Source organism: Grus americana, chromosome 14 (assembly GCF_028858705.1).
Source record: "Grus americana isolate bGruAme1 chromosome 14, bGruAme1.mat, whole genome shotgun sequence".
NCBI classification, from domain to species: domain Eukaryota; kingdom Metazoa; phylum Chordata; class Aves; order Gruiformes; family Gruidae; genus Grus; species Grus americana.
In genome coordinates, this window is record NC_072865.1 from 4,074,891 (window position 1) to 4,099,848 (window position 24,958).

Sequence of the window (24,958 nt, forward strand, 5' to 3'; positions counted from 1 at the left end):
CACACACATGCAATCACACGCATGAACATGTGAACACACACATGCAATCACACGCATGAACGTGAACACGCACGGCTCCTGCACAAAGCTCTACTGCTGTACCGAAGATGTCTAACCTGTTGTAAGAAGTGCAGCGACAGCATCCAGAGATATTTGGAAATACCTGTGGCTGTCGTATTTGAGATCATGTACTGGTCTGTTCGTAGTGTTTTTGCAATGCCTGCCTCTGGCCATGGCTAAAACAAAGACAAATTGTTAATAACAGTGGTGATACCAACTTTTGCATTCATGTGTATGGGTAGATGTACACAAAATGGGAGAGGAAGGTGGCGTCATTGGTGTTCCCAGGGGCTCTTGATGAAAATGTCCTGTCACACCTCAGTCACTGCTTTGCCTTGTCAGAGTACACATACATAAAAGAAAAATGAGATGCTTCATGTGTTTTTAAGCAGAGAGTGGTTTTGAAATGCATCCACCTGCAGGCTTTTGTGGCAGGTAGGAAAGATTTGCCTCTAATTTTTGTTTTGGCCCTCTGTAAAGGGGCATCAGTATGAAACCATCCAGATGCTTTTCACATCAAAGGAGGTTGGATGTATTATATATAAATAGAGACCATCTGTAATAAAAGAGTATACCAGTGAGGAAGAAGCTGACATCTCCTCGATTTTAAAAAAAAAAAAAAAAAAAGCAGGTGAATTCACCCCAGAAGAGATGTAAGAGCTGGGCAGGCACATGCCAGCGCTTGCGGGAGCCCCAGCGCCCAGGCAGAGCGGGGCAGGTGGAAAAGGCGAGGAGGCAGCCCCGGCCACCGGCCCTGGGCCATGCCGGGCAGAGCCCCTGCCCCCCCAGGGATGCATCTTTTGGGGTGCAAACCCTGCTGCCCTGGCCATGAGAGGGCCGAGGGTGACACCCCAAGGCGCAGCGCTGCAAAATCTGCTGCGCGGAGTGAGGGGTTGACATCTTCTCCCTGGGCTCCGGAAAAGCTCCCGTGGATGTGGTTTATTTAGCAAAGCGGAACCTGCTCTAGTGACATAAACCCCCTGTGCTTTCCTTTGGGCTTATGCCGTCATTTTACTGCTTTTACTGTACTAGTAAAAAAAAAAAAATATATATATATATTATTATCTCAGTAAAACTGTTATGTGACCTTGAATACGCTTGTAAAGATTTCTGAGTGAGAAAAAGTGATACAAAGAGCTTTTCCTGGCTGAGGGCTGGTGGTTTGGGACTGTTTTAGCTGCGGTGGGTGCTGAGTTTCAGAGAGGCGGTGTCGGGCCCCGGGGCGGGCAGGCTGGGGAGCAGAGAGCCGGGTCGAAATGCACTTTGCAGTTCAGAGGCCAAACAGTAAAGCTGGGCTCTGCACAGGGCGGAAGGAGGAAGAGATTTAGTTTGGTTTAAACAGAATATGATTTTTAGAAATTGTCAAAATGAAACATCTGGTGGCTTCTGAATTAAGATGCTTCAGTGAAAACACACTGAGATGGCACCCCAACTTTTTTTAAAGTAACCTCCATTTTTTTTTGTTCTGCACCAGCTCAGCTTTTTGAAGGATGTCTCACTGTTTGTCAAACAAATTTCACTAAACTTAGCTGAAAGCAAATGATGAATAACTTGTAGATCTGCTCTGCTTTCTAGAATTTAAAGCAGTACTTTGCACTGACTTAAATGGCCTTTGGCTGTCCATTTAACTGGCTGCTTTGCAGTTCATTACCTCAGTATTATATGTGCAATATATCCTTTAAAGTTCCCATTTTTCAGGGACAAAACCACAGGTATGAATATCTTAAATTCTAGCCTGAATCATCCCCTTGTTAGTGCAAGCAGCTACAGCGAAGGTGAGGGACTCATTCTTGCTCTCCATCATGTTGACAGCCAAGTATCAGCTCTTTCAGTGTTTTTATGATAACGTCTCCAGGTATAAAAAGAAAAATAAAAGCATAGTGTTAAACTACAAGTGTAGCAGCCCTTGAAAACTCCCAGGCAGCATATGGGTCTAAAGTACTGGGTTTGCTGGGACCGGTACCTAACGATGCAGCTGAACTGGGCAGACAGCAAAGGAGGTGGTGTTTTTCTTTCTTTCTTTTTTTTTTTTTTTTTTCTCCTTGAAGCTGTATGTGCTTCCACAGTAACGAGCTCCTCTGAAACAAGTGCTTGGCTAATGAGGAGAGACAGGTTTGGCTGATGTGTTTCCATGGAGCCTCTGCTGCAGGGATGCTGCTTTCTTTTCCAACTTAAGCATGTATTAAATTGCAATAAATTCTGTGTTCACAGATAAATAGTAAGATAAGTGTAATTGCTAATTATTAAGTGAATGTGCTTCTTCAGACTATAGATATCCCTTGTTTTAACTCTCTTGGATAAAACCCAAAGTACTGTTTTTTCTTTCACCTCAAGTTTAATGCACTGCAGGTCTCACGCCCGCTTCCATTTAATCCGGCGGGAATTAGAGATAATGTCACTGGAGTCGCTGCAGCTACGCTTCTCCAAAGCAGCTGTCGGCGTTAGGCAGGGCTCTGAGCCTCGTACCCCACTGTGCAAACAGAGGAGGGATCCGATGGGGCTGTAAAAATCACAGAGAAACGCCATTCACAAGGTTGCTGTTTTATTACTTGTCTTGGGGGCCCTATGTATATACAGATGGCTCCCATCCCAAAGAATCTTTTTTTTTTCCCTTTATTTTTTTTTCCCCCTAAACAAATAGACTATGACTTTGTTTTTTATAGTTTTCAGTGTTTGGTGCTATTTATCTTCATTAACCTGTTAACAACCCCAGACCCCCACCCATTACATGCCAGGTGCTGGGTATTTAGCTCTGAATCCATGAACTCCACCCACAGCCTTCGCCAGAAAAAGAGAAAAACCTCAATTTTCCTAACTTGTAAGTGATGGAACCAGCCACAAGGTGTCAACCTTTACCAAGCTGCAGCTCGGAGCCAGCTCTGCTCACCCAGCAGCAGCCGGGATGGACAACCCTGCGCGGAGGCTCTGCTGGAAAGCCCTGCTACCTGCTTCAAGTAAGTGGGGACCCCCACCCCCCGAGGCTTTTCAGGACGTGGAAAATTGATTGGTTTGCTATCAATCTTTGTTTTATGGCCATTCTTTATTTCTATTTGATTTCTTCTATTATTATCCACTGCAAACTTTAGTCAAATTCAACATTCTTTTCACTATGTGTAGAAAAGGGACTGGGACTTGTTACAAAGAGTGTGTTATCTAAAAAAAAGATAAAGCCAAAGATGGGTGAAGAAAAGGAGTATTAGCAAGTCCATGTTCTATTTGTGTGTATATAAATATGTATGTGTATATATCTGAGTAGTGAGTGATTGCAGTGAGTTACTGTGGATCTGGAGATCCGTGTCCAGTTGCTGGAGCTGTGTGCCCAGAGCTCCTCTCCCGCAGGTTACAGCGTGCTCTAATTACCCTTAAAACAGAGCAACTGGCAGTCAATCAACTACTTGGATTATCATGACACAGACAGCATAGAGCTGAAACTCTAGGAAAACAGAAAGGAGGTGCTTTTCCCATAGAAAAACATATCTTTCAGTTTCTGTTTCAGCTCCAGATTGCAGGGATTTCCAGCTTTTATTGTGAAAGTTGATGACAGAAGCAATTGAACCCCCAAGCAATGGCCCTTCTTGGCAGATGGGGCTGTGCCTGCGTGCTGATGTGGGGCCAGTAGGACCAGCAAGGGGTTTTGGACTGGGACCCTGACGTGCTTGCTCTGTGGTCTAAGCCAAGCACCTGAGATCACCTAAGGCTGCTCTGAGCAGTAATGGTGCTGACTTTGTGTTTTCCCCTCTGCGCCCTGTGCTGGTTTTGCCCTCCTCCATCCTTTTCTCCTGTTCTTAAAAGACCGCTTCCTAGGCATGAGAAACTCAAGAAGTTGTCTTTTCTTTCAAAGCTATATTTGACATTTTCCCTTTGTAGATCAGCATTTCCAGGGGCATCGTTATCCAGTATGTTGCTCTGTGCAGTTGGAGTGGTGGGATTTTACCTTCTGGGTAGCACCAAACCTCCTCTGCTTCCTTGCAGGTGCTCCCTTTGGGGATGGGGTGCATAGTGGTCCTGCTCTCAGCCTGCAGTGTGCCACGCATTATCGAGTGTAGTTACTTTCTGCAAAAATACTGTCCCAAATGCCTTCAGATTCAAAGCAGTCCCAAGGATTTTATTTTTTTTTTTAATCCCTTAGCTTCACAGAGCCTGTGCAGCCTGGGCTGAGTGTAAGGGCTGTGGTAGCTGGTGGGCTGATGGCATCGCTCGGAGCCAGGCACGATGATTTGACACTGATTACTGTAATGAGGAACTGGATTTCCCTGGTAGAATTGTTTTTAGCTGTTGCATAAAAATGAAGAGGGAACACCTTGCCAGTCACTTCCAGTTTGAATTTGAGAGGTAGCGCTTGGCAAACTGGTTCTTGCTGGGGAGGAGTGGTGCTTGACTGGGAATTGCTGGTGCAAGAAAGGAGCTGAGGAGCTCTGGGCTGGTTTGTTTTTCCTAATGTGCTTGCAGAAGTGATAAGTCCTCTAGACTTAGAGAGGAAGCTGAAGTAAACCCCAAGGAAAAATGTAAATGGTGCAATTATGAAGGTAATAGAAATGGAGAAGTATTTTTATGCAACACAATGGAATGGGCAGTAATGAGGCAAAAATGCTGAGGGATAAAGACAAAAGACATTTCTTCCGGGATTAGAAGTGAGCTCCAAATTGCCAAAGCCTACTGGAAGGAGAGGCAGGAGCTTGTTGTAGCATTTCTTTTCCTTTAATAAGCTTCTTTTTCTGGGAGTCCTGAGAGTTCAGATGTAGCACACTTAGTGCCTAGTAACCCAACAAAGCTTCGATTGGTGCCTCTGCAGAAAGATTTTCTTTTCCTTGCAGGTTTCTAACCATGAAAAGACACAGAGATCAGTTGCTTCAGAATCCTTAATTAAACACAACAAAGAAGGGCAATTAGAGCTGTGTTTTGCTTCTGTCATCCAGCAAAGCTTGCAAACCTCAAAACCCTTTTCTTGCTCCAAGATTTATGATGGGAATAAATCATAATTATTCCTGTAATTATCAGCCTTAAGCTAACACCAGCAGGATTTTTTTTTTCTTTTTCTTGGGGGAGGCTCTGAAACCCATCCAAGAGGAATTCACTAACCTCTTTTGTTGTGCAGGAAGAAAAACAAAAACACAGGCGTGGTGATTTTCCCAGGCCTTGGCCGCTTGCCTCCCTGTCACTTCATGTCATGTCATTCCTCCCTCCCAGGTCCCGCGTGCCCGCTCGCAGCAGAGTAGCTCCTGTTGCGCTGGACGCTCTCCATGTGTGTCGTCAGAGCGGTCTCTGCCCAAAGAGCTGATCATACACGCAGGCAAAAGATAAGAGAAAAATCTGAGAGGATTTGAATGCTTCAGAGCTTGGCAAAAGGACCAGAAATACAACCTATCGTTTGGTGTTCAGAAAATAAATGCTTGTGCGTGTTGCATCTCTACAAAGTGTTTCCTCCAGGGATCTTAGCTTTGTTTTGATGGTTGGATGAAGTTGTGCTCGTACCCAGCAAGAGGAGCAAGTTCTCCTCTTCAGGCATTGAGGGTGATAGCGTGCGTGTGTGTCTTTTGCTGCTGGGAAGTCTGATGGTCCTGTCCTCAGGCAGGACCCAAACACCACGCCTGGGGAATGGCAGCTGCGTGGGGTCCTGGGCTCGCTGCGGAGCTGGTGGCAGGAGGAAGAACCACCGGGCAAGAGAATCACCTGGCTTGGTGTAGTGGGCAGAAACTCCTGATGTTTGTAAAGGATTTTGAGCAGGTAGTTTGGGAATGAGTCTTCCCAGGGTTGTGCTGCAGTCCAGTTTCCCATGCTGGTGTGATGGACGTGGCTCCTGCAGACACAGTGGCAGCCAGGTGTTCTCTTTGCCCTTAGCATGTGTGTTCCATGTTAAAGGGATAATGTGACTGTTTAAACCTCTGAGCAGGTTTCCCAAAATAAAGCTGCATTTTCTTTGCTTTAGGGGAGTTTCCCACAGTGGGGTAAGGAAATGCAGCAGTTGAAACTTTTCTTGCAGAGCTGGGGAAGGGCATTCCCAGCATCAGCAGTGCAATGAGCAGGTTCCAAGCTGATTTATAATGCAGACAGCTGTAGAGGTGTCCCCAGGCTGTCTGAGAAGGTTTTTGGTTGCCACTAGATGTCCTTTCAGCCCTGCTTTCCCCCACTGCTCCAGAGCAGCCATCTGGCCTGGGATCTGCTGGCCATGGCCCAAGAGCTGTGGGGCTGACAAGAGCAAGGAACGGGGCTGAACCCTGGGCTGCTGGAGCCTCCCAAATACCCCTTTGATCTCACACAGCTTTGTCTTGTCTAGTGCTGGCTAATAGAGATGAGGATGCTTTGGATGCTCAAAACCCAACTTCTGGATGTGTGCTGGGTATTAAATACTTTAATACCTCTAGTAAGAATTGGAGACTGTTACTACATTGCTACCTGGGCAGGGCCACTGATCAGTAGAGGTGGTGGTCCAAGGTGGCAACCTTGGAGCGTAAAAAAAAAAAAAGATGACTCATATCATATGAAACTGAGATAGATGACTAAATTGGGGCCCAATTTTGTGCAGATTTTTAGCTTTCTCTCTAGGAAATGGCAGCCCAAGTACCTTTGTGGGCATGGTCTGTAGAGATGGAGGGTCAGCCTTTCTGGAGGTACATGGTGTCAGAAAGCACAACTAAGAGCGTTGTGGGATTTTCTAAGTTGCCTGGATGCCCAGAATTCAGCAAACAATTAAGATTTCAGGAAGGTGTGTGTTGATACCTACAAGCACCAAAAATCACCGTAAGCATCTGGAGCTCTGTGCTTGCAAACGCAGCTGCAGCCACTGTTCCTCAGGCAATGGCAATCCCAGTTGATATTCTGGGATGGGTTATGTCAGGTAAAGGAATTAAAGGAAATCTGCGTTGGGGTACTTTTCCAGAAACATGTGCTGGTTACAAGGATATCTGGGGGCTCATGGGGTGCAGCTTTTCATGGCAAACAAAGCACCTTTCAGGAAGCGCTCGGCTCTTTGCAGTTTAAGATCAGAGGGAAATCAATGAATAACAGACACAGAGGGCTTCTGATAGAGCACACGCAGTCAGTGAGAACTCCAGACAGCAATCCTCAAAAATACCTGTATTTCCACTTGTGACCACACGCACCCCAAGCCGTTGAAGGGAACTAACTGAACAATGGATCCCAGCATGTGTGCTATGCATGGAAGATCTACAGAGTGCCAAAACTGAGAGCTGCCCTGGTACGAAGTCAGTGTGGCCAGGGCTTTCAAGATGGGCTGCCCATACTTCTGGATCTGAAGCTCAAACTCGGCCAACAGCCAAAGCCAGCTTGTCTTTTTTCCAAAGGTGCTGAGCAACTTGGAGTAAGTAAGGTCTTCAGATGCTGTGCACATCAGGATTTAGATGCCATATTTTTGGAAGCTGGCTTTGGAGGAAAAATACCCAAAATGTGACTGGTGTTTCATTTAACCTAATGAGAAGAGTGTTTTGGAGAGCGTAAGCTCTGGGCTCATATAAAGCCCATTAAGTGATGTCTGATTGCACAGGAGGCTTTTTACCCTTGGACAGGCGCAGCTCCCTGGCTGCCAATCTCGATGGGATGGTGAGTCCTGGGGGACGATGGCTTTTTATTTGTCTTTGTTCCCATTCTTGACAAATGTGGGCCCAGGAGGGCCCCAACTCTGATGTTTAATTAGTCGAGAGAGCATTTCTGTTGCTGTAACACTGCCTTGAACTTCCCACCTGGGGCTCTGGGGTGACCAGTGCAAACCCCCAGGCCCCTCTGATGACTTTACCATCGAGCCCCACATTTTGCTTCTGCAACCCTGGTGCAACCTCGTTAGTGTAGGGCCAGCTCTCCCACCGCAGGGACGTGGTTGGGAAAGGTCCCCATGCATGCAGCAATCTGGCACGGCCTCGTGCCTTGATTTGGGGAGCCTGGGGGGAGCTGGGGCACAGCAGGCAGCTGGACCTGCCGAGAGCACCGCGCAGACCACCAAGCAGCTATCGCTTCTTAATAAACTTTTTGGCCGTGGCTGACCTAGACCATATATGAACAAGTGAAAGGCAAGTGGTGAAAGGATCTGTATAACATTACTAATCCCACCTAGCGCTCTTGCTGAAAAGTCAAGGCAGGTCTCCCTGCTATTGTGTCCTTTCACTGCAGCTGCCTTATTTGTCCTCGTGCTTTTATTAAAATAAAACCTGATAGTGCCGTTCTGAGTGGGTGCAGCCTGTGGATGCCCAAAGGAGGGATTGGGGGGGGGGGGGCGTGGAGGTCTTGCGCACAGGGCTTGGTGCTCTGTCTCAGTGTGCTCCTGGCTGCAGTGTGCCAGGGAGCAGCTTTGCAGGTTGGATGGGGGAAAGCAGTTCCCAGCTGCCCTCCTTGGAGGATCTGTTAAGGGTTTATGTCCTTGCCATGTAGTAAAGGAGCTGTGGGGTCTGCTTGTGCTGCTCCTGCACCCCAGGATGGAGCAGGGCTCTGGCTAACCCTGCAAATGTTGAAGCTCTTGGGAAAGTAAATTGGTAACTGGTGAGCAGTCGGGGCTGGCTGGTGCATGCTCAGACTATACTTCAGCGGCTTCATTTTTCAATCTCAAAGCACAAATGTATGGTCTGTCTATTAGGGAAGTTGGACTGAATGGTCTCCTGTGGCTTCACAACCTGCAGTCTGCTGGGGAAAACAAAAGCAAACCTTAAGGCTGCTGCCAAATCTAGGTGGAGGGGGTACCTACATATATATATTGAAATGTTTCAGCAAAGATGTTTCAGTCTGAAGGAAAGTAATTCATGTTCTGTGTGTGGCAGCTACCTTCTGACACAATATTTCCCTTTACAACTGCAGTAGCAGGGGTGGCAAGGGGTGCTCCTCCTGTTTCTGGGAACTTAACAAACCTGCCCGGAGATGTGGTTTAACAGGCTTGGGAAAACCAGCTCAGAGCTACAGTTTTTTCTTTGTGGTTTCAATTCCTGTTTCCAAGACTTGTTTTGTTCGAAGCACAGATTTTGGGTTAAAGGGAATACGCTTATCAAACTAAACAGTTCTTTTTCTTTAGTCTCCCATTCTAGCAAGTGGAAAAACAAATTACAATTGGCTTCCTCTGTGCCCAATTTTTGCTGGTGGTTTTGGTCTGGCAGACGAACCCAGAGTTAAGAGTCATTTACACAAGCTATATCCTGCGAGGTATGAGTCAGAGTACTGCACTTGGGCAACTGGAGCTGTGCACAGCGTTCCCAAAGGAGCGTTAACCACCTCTTGTGCAACCGAATCAATGCTTTTCCAGGAAATACGTTGCCCAGTAGTCGCTAAATAAGCATAAACCTTTTCTTGAAGTCTGTCGGTGTGTTGAAATCAAGTTTCCTCAAGGAAAAACTACTAGTTATTTTAAAATGTGACTCAATAAAGGAGAGGGGCAGCTTGGCTAGCCCACAGGTCCGGGTTTGCCCGGGGATCAGGTTCAGATGCTCAGCCCGAAACAATGCCTTGTGGTCGATATCCCCGGAGGTTTAACTCCTTAAATACGCTGGGATCTTCCTCAAGCTTTATACTAATACGTGTCTGAAGCTTGTAGCTCCATCCTTGTGCAGAGTAAGAAAACGCTTTGAAATCTAACAGCTCTTTCTCCTTCAGCTCTGCCAGGCTATTATCACAGTAAATAAGCATATTGTGTATGTGCATATATAGATTTTTTTTTTTTTCTGTCTGAACTAAAGGAAACCCTTGAGCTGAGGCCAGGTGTTGCCTTGATTATATAGTACAAGATCACTGTCGCAGGAGTCGTGCCGATCTCCGCAGCAGCCCCGTGCGAAGCTGCCTTCGCACAGCTGGGAGCAGCCAGGAAGCAGAGCGGGGCTGTTCGGGGAAGGCCAGGAGGTCTTTATGCATTTAAACTCTTGCTGGTCTTACCCTTCCTATCTGTTGCTTTCCTTTTCAGGTGGGGAGCAGGGCAGAAGCCTTGCTGGGTGCAAGGTCCCTCCCTTTGGGTGAGGGCAGAAACTGCGTAGGGAGAGGAGGGGGTGGCTCGCAAGTTTTTGTTGCCTGGCTTTTGATTGTACAACCTTTCCTAATCTAACAGATCTTGTCTAAATCACTGCATTTGACTTGTTTCTGTATGGATCCGGAGTGGTTGATTTACGTTTATTCAACATCACCCAGACTGGTGGCTATAGGCGCATGGCATAGCCCTTCTTTGTGTAACAAGAGTCCTCAGTGTTTGTGTGAAGTCCAAATCCTAAAATGAGAAAGGGAAGTAAATTGGACTGGAATAATGTTTTCTAATTTCAATGTCATCAAGTTGTCATGTTGCTAAATCAGCTTCTCTGATTCAGTGTGTTTTCCCCAAAGCAATTCATCCACCAAAAAAGTTATTAGAAGTGGCTGGAGTTCCCTGATGGTTTAAGGCAATTTAAGAGCAATTGTCAGCTTTTTTTAAATATATTTTTTATTACTTTTTTCATTTGTCTTAGAAAGAAATATGAAATCTGCATGCAACCTTCTAAATATTTCAAACATTTAAATAGCATATGATAATTTAGCAGTACAGTACATTATACAGAAAGATAATATAGGGAGACTTCCTATAGTATATTTACAAATGAAAAGGTAGTTTTGTTATTTTAAAAAGAGGAATGCACTGCTTAACATTGAAGTATTACATTCAAAATAATGAATATGTTGTATTGTGACTAAAACATATATAGGTATTTATATGTTTGCCCTATCATATTTTTCATAAAAAGGTACCTTTTAAAGGCTTTTTTTGTTGCTACAAATCTAGGAAATCATACACAATAGTCTTGAAGCTTAAAATGTGTCCGTACCGAAGCCGCAAACTTTCTGTAAGAGCTTCAGGTGGGGGAAAAAAACCAACCCAAAACATTTTCTTAGTAATAAAAATGACTAAAAATGCGTTCTAACGCATGAAATGTTAAACAGGAGATATGGTACGCTTCACCTTGCAGCAAGACCTCAAGTCCATTAAAGAGGAGGTACCCAAGTGATGTTCATGCTCATTTGACGATGTGCTGAGGGACCTCACTTCTGCAGTTCCAGCCATGCCATTGCAGTGGCATCTTCCTCAGCAAGCTCATCTTTGGTCCCTGCTTTGCCTGACTATGGTGGAGGCTGCAAACATGACAAACCACCACAGCACCGAAGCTTTCCCACTGCGAAAGGGTGAGGGACGCGGCTGTATAACACCTTTACAAACATTACTGTTTGTCTAATGAGCTTATAAAGCTCGATTGCAATCATAATGAAGTATGAATGAATAACAATAAAAAAAACAACTCAAAAAACAACCTCTGTAAAATGGAAAGCATGAGTTTTCCCAATCTCAGTACAGAGCAGACGGGTATGAGATCTGAAGTGCAACAGATGCTTGTGAAATCTGGAAGCCTTTTGCACGCGGCTATAAAATGTAAAAACTGACCCTTGGTAAAAAGTGCTTCATAATAATATAGAATTTGTGTCTTATGTCTGTGAGAGAGAAATAATCTTCTGCAGAGCCCAGTCCTACGCCAGCCAAGGGAGTCTGCTCCATTCCTCACACTGCTGCTTCTTATTCTTCATAAACCCTAAGCAGAGGGAAAGTCAAGAGTAAGAAGTTTAAACTCTGAATGAAAAAAAACAATCCTTCCAAATAATAATAAAAATTATTGATAATAAAACCCCCACAAACAACAAAACCCCAGAAACCAGATTTTTAGCCTTCGCTTAAGTAAACTGGAAAGTAAGTTATTGACTTCAGCAGTCGCTGGATTGCTATCCGTAAAGCACCTGGGAGGAGGGTTGGACTTTGACACTGCTGCATCTTGCAGGCAAGTGAGGAATAACACGCTCTACCGTGATTATTGGGGCATGTAAGATGAAGAAATCCACATCTGCTAATACACTTTAATCACTGGAAAAATCCTTATCTTGTATACAAATATTGAAGTATATCATGAGCTATATGCAGACAATAAATTCACAGTATCTGTTATGTTTAGAATAATATTATAGGCGGTATTATTTTTCTAGTTTACATCCCGAAAAGACCACCGTAAGGCTTGTTTGCTGAAAAATCCTTGGCTCTTTGGGGAGTGTGTATGAAAGCGGTCTTCTATGGCATGGGGAAAACTAGGGGCAATGCTGTTTTGGGAAAGAGATTAATGTTTGGACTATATTTAAATGTAAATTCCATTTACAATTAAATTCCCTGGCTTTTTCTGGAGAGCAATTCAGTAGATTTGGTACTGAAGGCACTGACAAACTGCTTATTTATTGACTTGATTTAAATCAAGCTTTTTATGTCTGAAACAATTACTTGATGCTTCTTCAGCTGCAGTTTGACTCGGCTGCCCTGCTTACCCAGTTAGCAGTGTCGGGGACCTGCTGGCTGCGACGCAGGGGTGGCATGCTGCAGCAGGGCGATGCCAGTGCTGGGCAAGGCAAAGCAAGGTAAAACGCTAAGGGTTGTGCCGCGTCCCTTCTGCATGCCCCAGGCTAGCAGCCAAAGCCATGGGAAGGCTGGGCTTGCCATCCTTCCTCCTCTCCCTGGCAGCGGGGACAGTCCCCCTCCCCTGGCTGGACTGTGGGAAAGTCTCAAGCTGACCCTTGTTTTGGGCTGTGGAAGAGGTTGCAAGCAGCACTGTTATCTGCAGACAGGAGCTTGTCTGCAGTGCCCGGACTCTGGCCCTCACAGCCTTGCACGGGGCATTGTCCCCCTTGGTCTGCTCAGGGGAACTCAGCACGTTTCTTGAATGCACAAGCCTGGGGCTGAGCATCCTTTGTCATCTTGGTGACTGCCTTATAAAAAAAAAAAAAAAGGAAGAATGTCAAAACATGGTTATGCAATTGCCAGGGCTTCCCCATGTGCTCTGTTTATGGAGCAGCTGCAGGGAGCCAGGGGAGCCAGCTGGGGGGCTCAGCACCCACTGCTGCTTGCAGTGCCGTGGCATCAGCCGTGCTGCTGGGCACCACGTGGCTGCACTGGAGCTCGCCGGCCCCCTTGGACCTGCTGAGAGATGGGACTTGCTGCTTGCTGGCCTCATTCGAGCTCAATTTTGAGGAGTAAATTCCCCATCAGTTGAGGAGGATCAGGGTTTGGTGGGACTTTACTGCATGTGGAGGCTCTTTCCTGGCTGTGGCTGGAGAGGTGGTAGGGGTTGGGCAGCTCCCCTTAATTACAGATAAGGACATCACCACTGGCCATCAACCATTGGGAGTTTGTGTTTCTTGCTTGCTCTCTTCTATCTATGACTGATGACTTGCAAAAAAAAAAAAAATCCTCTTTGCAAGGGAGAAGGTGTCAGAGCATTTTACCAGCAAGTTTCTGTTTTTTCTGGGAATGATACAGTAGATAAAATTGGCAAAGATCTGTGTCATCAGCAATTACAAATTTTGAGGTGCTGTGATTAAAATGTATGATAGGGCACTCTTTCCAGCTCTGCTGACCGCTTTCCTTGTGACTGTGTGGAAGTGATTTAGCTTTTCATCTTGGCCTTTTACCCGTAGAAGGGAGGCGAGTGTATGTAAATAACCAAGAACATTGGCTGATGAATAGTTTAACACAAAATAATTACTATTTATAGTTGGAACAGCCTAATCCTAAAATAGAAGTGACGAGTGCATGTGGCAGGAAAGAAATAACATCAAGAACATCCATTTATAACTGTAATTTTGGTAATGAAATACATCCTCTGTGTTGGATAGAGTATTTGTGGTGTGTGCATTTTCCTGGGTGCTCTCTGTCTGAACGCTGCTGATTGCCCAACTTGCCACCAAGACTTCCCCCCTCGCACATTGGGCACGTTTGTACTTACCTGCCTTTCTCTTTCCATACTCTGTACCACTTCAGCAGTCTCACTGTGTTTTGGCGTTTGGGGTTTAAGCAGTGCTGCTGCTCCCCTCTCACCCGCGTCCACAAAGTCACGCTGCAAGGCAAGCGAGCACAGGTTATGGGGGTCACGGGAAATACCGATCCCCAGCTCCAGGTAAATGCCAAAATCGGTTAGGGGGCTCTCGCCCAGGCGGGCAGTGGAGGGGTTTTCACGGTCTGTGTTTTATTGGCAGATACTTGAGGTTTTATTGTAATATTGGAGCAGATCTTCAGCTGTTATCAATCAGAGCAGTGCAATATTGTCCATGGAGTTATGCTAGGCTGTACCAGATGAAGACTTACCCGCTGTTTTTAATCAGTGGGTTTGCTCTGTTTGTCTGGTAGATATTTTCTTTTGAGCTTAATAGCTGATTTAATGAGGGCTCATTCAGGCAGCCACAAGGTCTTTGCTCGAGGAGATGGTTCCCTTACACTCAACAATGCTGCATCCGAGAGAAAAGATCAGACCTGGTTCATGAATTATTCTTTCCTTTTTTCTTTTTTTTTTTTAAGTCCACAATATTTTAAATACTTGCACATGGCAGAGTGCCTGTGGACCCAACAGAGTAGCTCTGAGCCCCAGCATGGAGTCCTGGGGGCTTCAGCCTCCTCTGATCACAGGCTGATCCCGCTCCCCTTGCCGGCAGCAGCAGCAGCTTGGTGTCCGCTGATTGTCAGGACAAAGCGTGTGGGGAGGCAGAACACAGCAAAGGTTTTCCCATCATTTTAGGCTTCTTCCAGGAAAGCTTAGTGAAGCCATCACTGGTTGGTCTGCCCCGACTGAGGTGACATGAGAGACCTGGAACTGCTTCCCAAGAGGATGGCTTTCCAGAAACATCAAGACTGCTATCACTTCTCAGGGCTCAAAATTAAGTGTGTTTCTGTTTTTATTATTAATTTTGTGATTTTAAAAAAAAGCAACACAATTTGTATTGAAATTATTCATTTTCTGGAAATAGCATCCATAACGGGGAAACAGAGTTTTCAGCTTAAATAATTCCATTATAGTATTTCAGTTAAACACTGCTATGCACATGAGTAAAATGATGGCAGAAAACCAGAGATATCTGTGTATACTGATGGACTACTTCCATGGTTTGGCTCAGAAAGGAGCTGTTTATCTTCTAAAACAGGAAAAAGTGCCTTGCAAACTTTCCCAGCTCACCTGCCTGATGCAGAGGGGACATGCCTGACTGGAAGTGAAAGGCCGCATGTTGCCTGCGTGACCTCAGCTAAGCGTCTCGCCACGTTTCCCGTTTCAATGTTATACAAGGTGTTCAGAGAGTTCTTTCCATTCAATTAACCTTCTTCCCTGTTCCCCTTCTCTGTTCCACCTCCAACAGGTGTAAGCTAAAGTCACAAAAAGACAAGGTGTAACTTTTGGGTTGCTTGCTGGGAGGATGTGGCCCTTTCCCCAAGGTGTGGGAAAGCGGTGGAAGGCCTCCAAGAGCCCCTGTGGCTGCAGACATCGGAAAGGGAAGGGTCACTGCTCAAACCTGTGGATTGTCTCTGCTCCAAGGGTGTTCTCAGCCAACCCCTCTGGGGATCAGCATGTATGTGAGAAGGGGAGTTTTCCTACAGCTTTGAGTGGGAGTGGAACTAAACATTCATTGAAGGCACAAGACCGAAAATTTGAAGGGACTTGAGGTCAGCACAAAGTTTCTCCATCCAGCAGCCGCTTCCTTGGCCGTGCCATCTGCACTGGCTGATACCAGACCTTGGCTTGGGTTTCTCTTCTGACAGACCATAGAGGGTATTTCTAGAAAGTGATGGACAAGCTGAATTGCAGGAGGAGAGGAACAGGAGTGTCTCTGAAAAGCAGCAAGCCTTGTGTTTGCACCAGAAGCAACGAAGGACAACTCTAGATTTACTAGAGCCTGCAGTCGGAGGAGGAGATGCATGGTTTGTTTCTCAGGTGAACAACTGAGTCTCTTCTCAGGCTGAGGTGTGTTGCTTTACCACCACACGTAGGTTTTCTGCTTTGATGCTGGAGGCTGGACAGCAGAGAAGATGTTCCTGAGGCAGCCCTGTGGTACCCTGTGGTTCCTGTGCAGTCCCTGGTGCTGTGGGCACAGGGTGGGGTGGTAGCAATTTTGGACACCCTGAGCTGACCTGGCCCTGCTCTTGAGGATGCTGGTCAGCAGATGTAAGGGGATGTGCCTAAGAAGGTGCTGTGGGAGCTGATACTCTGAGCGAGGAGCTGTCTGGATGGGCTGCAAGAAGAGGTTGAGAGGGGACTGAAGCAACAGAACTTACACCTCCAGTGGGATTTGGGATATGAGCTTGTTCCAAGGGTGTGTTCTGAGCTGTCCCTTAGCTGCCCAGGGCTTGGTGGCTGCACCCTTTACCCATGGTGTCTGAGGGTCCCTGTGCCAAAATCCTCCCCAGTACATCCAGGGCTATGACAAGCACCCTGGGTCAGTCTGTGACCCCCAGCACCTCATGCCCCCATGCATCTCATCTGCAGGGATGGTGGGGCTGTACCTCTGCCTACAAACACCCTGTCCCCAGGGCCACAAGGGTCCTGGCTCTGGTCCCTTCACCCTGAGCCAGTGCAGGGACTGCCACCACCTGGGCTGTGCCCTGAGACAGGCTCCCAGCAGTGCCTGTTTCCCATCAGCCGCTCTCACCCCAACACGTTCCCCCCTCTTTGGGATGGGGCAATAGGTGGAGAGGGGTTGGATCCTTTCAGGCAGAAAGAGTTAAACCTCCCTCCTATTTTCTGCAGCTTTTCCTCATTCTGGGAGACAGATACACAATTGCTGCTAGATGTACTGTGAACCTTGATAGGTTTTGACTAGACTGAGGACTCAGTTTAGCTGCCTCTTACCCTGTACCACAGCTCTGCTGGAGGGTTATGGCCAAAGACAAAGTCCTTCCTAAACTGCACCCCCATACCTACTTTTTATCTGCCAAACATCATTTATATTTGTGTTTCTCCCATATGAAAAGATACGAGAGCTTTTGAGGAGGGCAGGAGGGGAACCAGCTTCGAGAACTCATTTTAGATGATCACCACAGCAACAAAAACTCAGTTGCAGGAATTTAGCTATTCTACGTCTTGTCCAGAGACTCCCGGATCGATTGGTTCATGGAATATTAATTTCAGTTTGCTTTCAATGCTGACTTCAGGCTGCATTAGGGTAGCTGGAAAGGCAGTGATGGCAGCATGTTAGCCCTGCCTGCCCTGCAGGCAGCAGCAGCAACGGGAGAGCGGACAGCTTGGTCCCCACAGCTGCTGCAAACCCAGGGCAACCCTCTGGGCTTGAATAGATTTGCTCAGCATCTGCATAGCTATCCAGCTGGGAAAGCAACTGCTCGTGCACGGCGTTCCAGCTTTTCTGACTTTCTGACTGAAAGTGAAATGTTGCATTAATGAGATTTATTTTATACCCTCTGGCCACCAGCTGCTTTCAGGCAAATGCCTGGAGTGCGATCTGAAGAGTTAGTGCTCCTCTACACCATCCCTTTGCTAGTGAAAGGTCACAGTAAAGCTGCAAGGAACTGATTCAGGCAGTGATGCTCTGCAAGCATTTTTCTGTTCAGATCACCATCAGCTGATTTGGGCTTCAGAGAGGTGGGTCTGATGTCCCCTGAGACAAGCATTGCTTGCAGCGATGCTAGTGTAAATCTGGAGGAAGCCTAAGGAAGCTTGGCTCTCCGTTCCTCCTCTGTATGCCCTCCACCAAGTCTGGCCAGCCATTTCTGTGTGGGCAGGATCAGGCTCCTATGGTATCTCCTTGTTTGTGCCAGTTGGATGGGCAGGATTTGGCCCCGTGGGGATTAGAGAGCACCGGAGCTGGTACGCAGCAGGACAAGACTCCATGAGATCCTGCTGTTAAACACCTTTCTAAGATGAAGCGAATGGCAAGTGTTCAGTGAGGGAGCAAAAATGCTGGAGTAAACCAGTCCTTGGCGTTCTGAGGGTGTAGCTGCTCTTGGAACCCTTTTTCCCCCTCTTGGGTGGCAGAGGGGCACGGTGCAGTCTTCTTGGCTAATCTGCCCTTCTGGTCCTTATCCAGCCCCATGTGCTGGTTGGATGGAGTGTTTTGTTGGGGGATATTAAGATATCCAAAACAGGGCAGGGAAAAAACCCCACAAACCACCCATGTTTAAAATCTAAAAACCCCCTCCTTTCGAGCCAGAGATGGCAAAAATCCCCATATCTGGCTTGGTTCAGTTAGTCACTGCATCACTTTGAGATTTCATGGCTTGCAGCGAGACGGGGAGGAAAGCATTTTCTTACGTGCTAGGTAATCCCATCGAATGCGAGGGGATGGCTCTGGTACAACACAGGCGAAAATTTGACTCTGGGATAACTTTTCCTTGCAGAAACCACCATGGACCAAAGTCTGCTCGTGTTCTTAGTCTGCATGCCCAGAATAACTTGAGTAAATAGTTCTGGATTTTACATTGGGCATCTTGGAGTAGGATTTGTCCCTATCTTCACTTGAACTAATGATTGTCCTTTTTATCACTACCTGTTCTGTAAATATTTCTTTGAGCAAAAAAAAAAAAATTGTGTCAAAAAATGATAGCTGGGTTTTTGGTTAGAATTGCACATTTTATCGTGTCTGATACAGCAAATGACTATTCCTCAAAATAAGCATGCCAGGGCGTGAGGAAAACAAAGAACAAAGGAGGAACTTGCAGTATAAGGTAAAGCAATTCAGCTGATAGGGAAACAGAAAGCAATAAATGAAGAAAACTTACATAATCATCTCTTCCACGCAAAACGGGTACCTTGGTTTTATTTCCAGCTTCCGCACATTAGAAAATCTGATTTTAGGACCTTTTCTTGAACATTTGCACTTTACGCCTACAAGAGAAAGCATTTTCTCATGTGCCTGTGAAGCCTCCTGCATACCAAGCGTCCCTTCCCCGCCAGCCTATGTGTGCACATACAAACTTCAGTTTGGGCTTTCAAGTCTCAGGGGGAAAAGCTGAGTTTTGTAATGCTGTTGAGCTTAAAAAGAGTAATATATCCCGGGAAAAGGTAGCGACTCTCTGGGAAATATGTTTTTGAGCACTATGTATGTTCTGAGGCTTAGTAAATATGAAAGCTTTAAAAAGTGCACCTGCTGTGATTAAACGTAATTGTATTTAACAAAAGGAAATGAAAGAGTTGGAACTTGCTTTAAACTGAGCAAGCAAATGCACATCTCGGCTACTTTCTCAGTCGCTCATGTTCTTGGACGTTGTAGGACTTTCAGTCATTTCTTCTCACATGGATGCTGTGGTGCATTCGCAGCCAGACAAAAGCTGAGCATTTTTTAGCCATCATTTTTGTGCACAGCAGAAAATGCACGCTGGCATGCTCACTGGAATTTGTGCTACCACATCAAATCCAGCTCCCCTCTATTATCTCTGTGAAAACCACCCTCACTTTCGAAGGAGATACTTGAGCTATATTCCTGAATAACGGAGAACACTGTGACCTCCCACACCGTGCGTTGGGGCTATTTGCCTTGCAACGAAAGCACAACTTTGTTGTGTGTATTTTACCTCTGCTTCCACCTTTAAAACCCCCTCGCAGCTACCTTACCCCACAGAGAGATCACTCTTCCCAACATGCAGGGGACAGCTCAATCCAACTCAAGGCTAGCCAGAGGCAAATAAAAATCACTGCAAAAGCAACCCCCTGGAAAAGAGGTTTACGTGGGAATAAGCAGAATAAACCAACTTACCTTCCGCGCTGGCTAAGCACATCGCGATGAACAGCAGAAGCAAGGCTGCTGTCAGGAGCTTCATGGTGAGACAGCAGGTACCTAAAGCGAAGCCGGGGATTTGAATGTGTTTTCTCGTTTCGGGTTCGTCCCCCTGATCCCCCTGTCCCCGGGGCTGGATGTCGCCAGGGAGAGGACAGCAGCGAGCGGCTCCCGGCGGTGCTGCTGCCCTGCGGCTGCCTGCTGCTGCCTGCGCTCTGCCTGCGCTCTGCCGCTTTCCTCCCCTTGTCCTCTTTTAAAACGGCTCCCGCTGCCCTTGCTCCCGGCTCATTAATATGCAGAGCAACTCCGCGGCTCCCTCCGCTTCCTCAGCCCCGGCGGGGAGGGAGGGGACCGGCACCCCACGGCCGCTCCTGCCCCGGGGGGGACCCCCCCCCCCGCCCCGAGCATCCCGGGGGTGGGAGCGCTAGGCGGTGGGGCGGCTGCTCCTGCCTCTGCCCAGCTGGGACGCTTCTCATCAGGAGAAGGTTTGCTGGGAGGGGGGATATTTGTGTGATTTGGGATGCTTGGTGGAAAAAAAAATCCCGCTTGCGAGCGCTCCGGGGAAGCCCACGCTCTGCAGAAATTCCCGTGCACCTTGGAAATAAGATTTGGAGAAGTCTCACCTGGGGAGGGGTGTCACCTATTGGCTTTAATATTATTTTCTGGCTTTAACAGGCTTCCAAATCTAAGGGAAAGCTTAGTGAATTAAACGGGGGAAAAAATATTCCTAAGATCATTCTTAGGTGGGTTTAGCTTGCGGAATGTTTCAGGAAATAAGATCAATTTAGGGTTGCTTTAATGAACACTCCAGCAATGCTCTGCTCCGTGAAGGACAGGGTAGCAACATGCAGGAACTTCACGGATGTAAATACATGTTCCTTCTCCCTCGCAGAGTCTGTTTCTGATTTTGGTAACAGCTAAAATAGCATCTTTAAAACCAGATTCCAGATTTTTGCCTGTGTGACTGAAATGGGTGAAGATCAGTTGGATCTCTAATCTCCTTCATAATACTGTAATCAAAATGCGTTGCAGATAAACGCCTCTGCTGATCCCCAGTTCATCTCAGCCCCTCTCCCAGCATACCGCTGCCCACGCTCTCTGCTCGCACACCCATCCACGTTATTAAAACCGACTGAAACCAGCCATCCTGCCAGTTCAGGCAGCGCTTGGGAAGGACACGCCATGCACTCCCAGCTCCGCTTGCATTTTAAGTTTCCCACATGGCTTCGTTCCTGCCGGCTCCCATTGGCAGCGGCCATCCCCGCCGCGTTCCCGGCCCGGGTGTTGGCAGGCTGTGAGTACAGCCCTACCACACACAGTCTGCACGTTGCACACAGGCAGCTGCCTTGTTCCTGGCCCTGGGTTTCATGCGAGACGTGCCGACACGCCGGGAACAGCTTGCCTCTGCTGCCGGCTCGCCGCTGCCCTGCATGAGATGGGGAAGCAGGGGTGGGCGGCACATTGGGGACAAGGCTGGGGGGGGGGGGCACGGCCAACGTGGCAGGGAGCTTTTGGGGTGAAAGCCCCGTTCCCGGGCAGATTTGTGCGGCTGCTGCTGGTGCAATGGGGTGGGGGGAATGGTATGATAGTTTTTGTTATGCTTTGGGCATTTGCACTGCACAGCTCTAAAACAGCTCCTGAGGCTCTCACTGCACCGTGCTGGGGATGTTTTTTGTGGGAGAGTGTGTGTGTTATTAAATGCTAACAGGACTAAAGAGAGAGGTTTGTTCCACAGCCTGGTGATAAAAACAGGTACCTGAGGTATGGAAGATCTTAGTTCAAACCTTTGAAATAAATTGTCATCCAATTCCTTGTATAAGGAAGAAAAAACCCCTCTTGAATAAACAAAGTGCTGCTTTAGTTTCAATTTACATATAGAAATTGATGTATTTGAGGTGTGTGTGTGTAAATATGGTAACTACTCGCTATGTGCCCGAGCACTTTGGTGTGTCTATGCCAAGCGCTGGCTTTGATAGCAATTGTTTCTGAGAGCTCAGAGGTGTCTCTTGCCTGGTGTGACAGATTTTGGTGGCCATGTACAGCTGTCTCTGACACCTGCTGTATCTCAAAATGACAGTCACAGAAAAGGAAGAAGTTTTAGCAAAGGATTTGAGGGAAAGGGAACATATATGGAATCCACCACATTCTGCCCCAAAAGAAACCCTGATAATCCAGATATATTTTCTTTGTGCAAGCACATGCTGAGCGGCTCAGCGTATGCTGGTGCTTCGTGTGCCTGTGGTATCTCCAGCAGATCTGCTAAGCCCAGGCAAATGTGTTTCAGCCAGCAGCTGGTGTTTCACGTGGCTGAGGAGGGCTGCGCTGGGTGAGCCGTGGGGCGAATGCCAGTCGCAGCATCCATTTCAGCCCTCACAAAGCCACCCGATTGCATGGCAATTAATCAGGGCTTGGGTTTTGCCCCCTACAAAAGGAGCATTTCAGACTGGGCATGGTCATCAGGATCTAGTGTTGTCCTTAGCTCTGCAGATGGGATGTGCTCAGAGAGCCGTGCCTGTCCCCAGGAGAGCACAACCATACCTGTGCACATAGCGTATCACCCGCTTTGTCTGGCTAATTAGAGGGGCATTGTCCCTGGTGAAAGGTCTGTCCTTTCATCTCATTAACTATTCTTTTCAGGTCTCTGCCCCAGCATGAGGCTCCCTGGCAAACCAAGGGTGAAGCCTGGCTTTGCCTCTGAGGGTAAGACCTGGTGGGACCAGTGGTGATTTGCCTCCTCCAGGAGGGTGGTTTGCAGCGTGGAGGGCAGGGATGAGTGATTGTCTTCTCCTAAAATAAGGAAGAAGAGTTTTAGCAACAAGATTATCATTTGAAGCAAAATCTACCGGTTTTGGCTACCTGGAAGTAGAAGTGTTTCATGCTGAGCACAACATGTAGTTGAGCTGGAGCAAAACGTGGGAACAAACCCCAGACATACGCTGCCATCCTGGAGGACCTTCGAAGCAGGAGCTGTTGGAACAGAGAAGCTCACCCCAAAATTAATAGTGTCAGCGTGAAAACGGGAAGGCTCTAGATGAGCCCTTGGGTCTGCCAGTGCGAGGGCATTGGTGTCTGCGCCGAAACAAGATTTGAATGGGGTCTGTGCCCCAGCCTGCCCTTGGGTGAGGCTTTTCCTCCTGCTGAGGGTGCACACGATGTCCTGACACCCGCCCTGCCCCCCCAAGAAGGTCCCTTAGATATTTCTCTGCATCCCAGGGACCAGAAGATATACTATTATAGTTATTACCATTATTAGAAATATTTCAGTATTGTTGGTTTTGGTTATGCTGGTTATTTTGAGTGCAGGGTGAGAGCTACAATTTTGACTAACTCTCCTAAATGCCATAGCGTTTCATACAAGGAAGATGAAGATGCCAGTCGTTGTGAGAAATCTTTGTAAAACGGCCATGAAACTGAAGCTACTTATTGCTGTTGAGGCAAACTGATGCGAATAGCTCAGATGAGTTTAACTTACAAGAATATCCCAATCAGCCCGTCGAGGAGAAGATTAAGTATTTGAACTGACGTGACATAATCCCTGCATATCGTGTCAGGAATTTGGGAGAGGAATTAGTCTTAAATACTCACCGGAAAATCCAGCATTAAGGTGGAGGTGCACAGATGCAATGTATATTGTATGTATCTTTTTTATTCCTTGGGTGCCACACTTCAGTTTTTATGCCTTTTTGCTGTTGTAACCATTTTGTGTTCGGCATCAGATGCAACGTGTTATATGGGAGAGATGGTGTGAGCCTCCTGCAGTGCACGGGCCCTCAAGCCCTTGCAACAGAGCAAATATAAAACTCAATCCCAAGCTTGAAGTGAGGGGAGAATTGCCTCAGATTTCGGGAGGGTGTTGCAAGCCTGCTCCCGCAGTGCTGTCCTTAGTCAGCAGAGGATGTGCTACAGGCTGTGGTCAAGTCAATGTTTTCACCTTTAGCTCTAAATGGCCTTATTCTTTCCTCAATAGCCCTGAACAGTAGTTGTGTCATCCTTGCATATGTTTGTCTATCGTAAGTTGAAAGTCAAAGCTTTGGATTTCATCTCTGGTCTCTGGAAACATGAAACATATTTCAGGGAAAACAGCTGTGTTCCCTTCTGTGGAGTTTCACAACGGATGAATTCTGCAAAATAAGGCTTGTATTGTTGTTGCAGTCACTGCTTTCTTTTGATATTTTCTTTTTCTTTTTATTTCCATGATGAGATTAAATTCTAGACACTGCTCCTTCTCTTGGGAATAGTTTTAAGGCAGCTCTCTTCAGAGACCTAAATTATTCACCAAGAAGGATTTTTTGCTGAGATGAGAATGAGTAGGTCGGATCCGGGACTGTTGTCATGGCTTGGAGCTCTTTGAAGCTCTTTGTCATGAATCATTAAAAAGAGCTGCAATAACATGGCAAAATGGAGAACTGAGTCTTTGTGTAGGTGATCTGAGAATCACCTATAGATATGCACAAAAGGATTAATCCCTCCTGTGGCTTTTTACGTTGAGAAAATAGTAAGTTGTGTTTAATTTCCTACTGACTCATTTCCTTGCGTGCTACAATTTAGCACTGGTTTTCAGTGCAAGTACAGTTTACACTTTATACAATTTTCTTAATAGGTATCTAAGCTGAGAATGGTTGTAGATATTTATTTTGCGCTTAATCATGCAGCGAATTGTATGGCTTTTTGCTATCCGCCCCGACGCTTGCTACAGTGTAGAGGGAATAATGCGAAGGGAAGAGAGTCATTTTGTTTGATCTGACTCACGTTCCTGGTAGTGCTGGCCACAAGCCCTGAGAAGTCTCCATGGTGGTGGGTGGGCTGAGAGCTCCTCGGGATGGGGATGGCACCGGGGTCTTGCCCTCGTTGTGTTCTCCCTTTCCTGATTTTTTTTTAATCACAAGGGCAAGTGGATGGAAAACCTTTCTTACTGCCCCAGGATTAGAGACAAATTGTGCTGTCCTGATTTGCTCATCACATCTCTTTCTGTGCACGGGTAGTTTTGGGTAATCTGTGGGTGCCAGCTTTTCAGATGAGAGGCTTTTGGGATAGAATAGGGTGTTACTGTATGTAATAAACTATAGGCAGCCTCTCCCTGCGTTATTAGTGCCTCTCCTCTGAAAAGAAGTGGCTCCACTGCCAGCCCATCCACATTCAAAAGCCCGAGGAACCTGAAAAGCGAACCACAAGATGTTTTATTTTTGCAAGAGAACAGGACCAAATGAGATCAGCGCCCGAATAAGTTTCTAATCCGGTCCCAGGTGAGCTCTTACCAAGACAGAGGGCTGTGGCAGCAAGAACCACAAACTTCCAGGCACGAGAAAATCCATTCCTGGCACTTCTCCTTTTTGTAGCTCGGCAGAGCTGGGCATAATTTCAAACCTTTTCAGGG

The 24,958-nt window shown here is 46.8% G+C and overlaps 1 protein-coding gene across 1 annotated transcript; it reads right to left on the reverse strand.

Annotated features, from left to right (window-relative positions):
* Nucleotides 1-10,436: 10,436 nt before the first annotated feature.
* CXCL14 (C-X-C motif chemokine ligand 14) lies at nucleotides 10,437-20,030 on the reverse strand. Its single transcript, XM_054842237.1, has 4 exons — nucleotides 19,564-20,030; nucleotides 18,590-18,695; nucleotides 13,821-13,931; nucleotides 10,437-11,591 (listed from the first exon to the last, which is right to left on the reverse strand). The coding sequence occupies exons 1-4, from the start codon at nucleotides 19,625-19,627 to the stop codon at nucleotides 11,576-11,578; spliced, it is 297 nt and encodes a 98-aa protein (XP_054698212.1). The 5' UTR covers nucleotides 19,628-20,030; the 3' UTR covers nucleotides 10,437-11,575.
* Between the last annotated feature and the right edge of the window lie 4,928 nt (nucleotides 20,031-24,958).

Excerpts from the sequence above, each read along its gene's own strand:
- CXCL14 (XM_054842237.1), bottom strand. The coding sequence starts at position 19,627 with ATGAAGCTCCTGACAGCAGCCTTGCTTCTGCTGTTCATCGCGATGTGC. Across the intron at positions 18,696-19,563 it reads GTGCTTAGCCAGCGCGGAAG|GCGTAAAGTGCAAATGTTCA; the intron begins GTAAGTTGGTTT and ends TTTCTCTTGTAG. Across the intron at positions 13,932-18,589 it reads TGCGTGGAAGAGATGATTAT|CGTGACTTTGTGGACGCGGG; the intron begins GTAAGTTTTCTT and ends CTTGCCTTGCAG.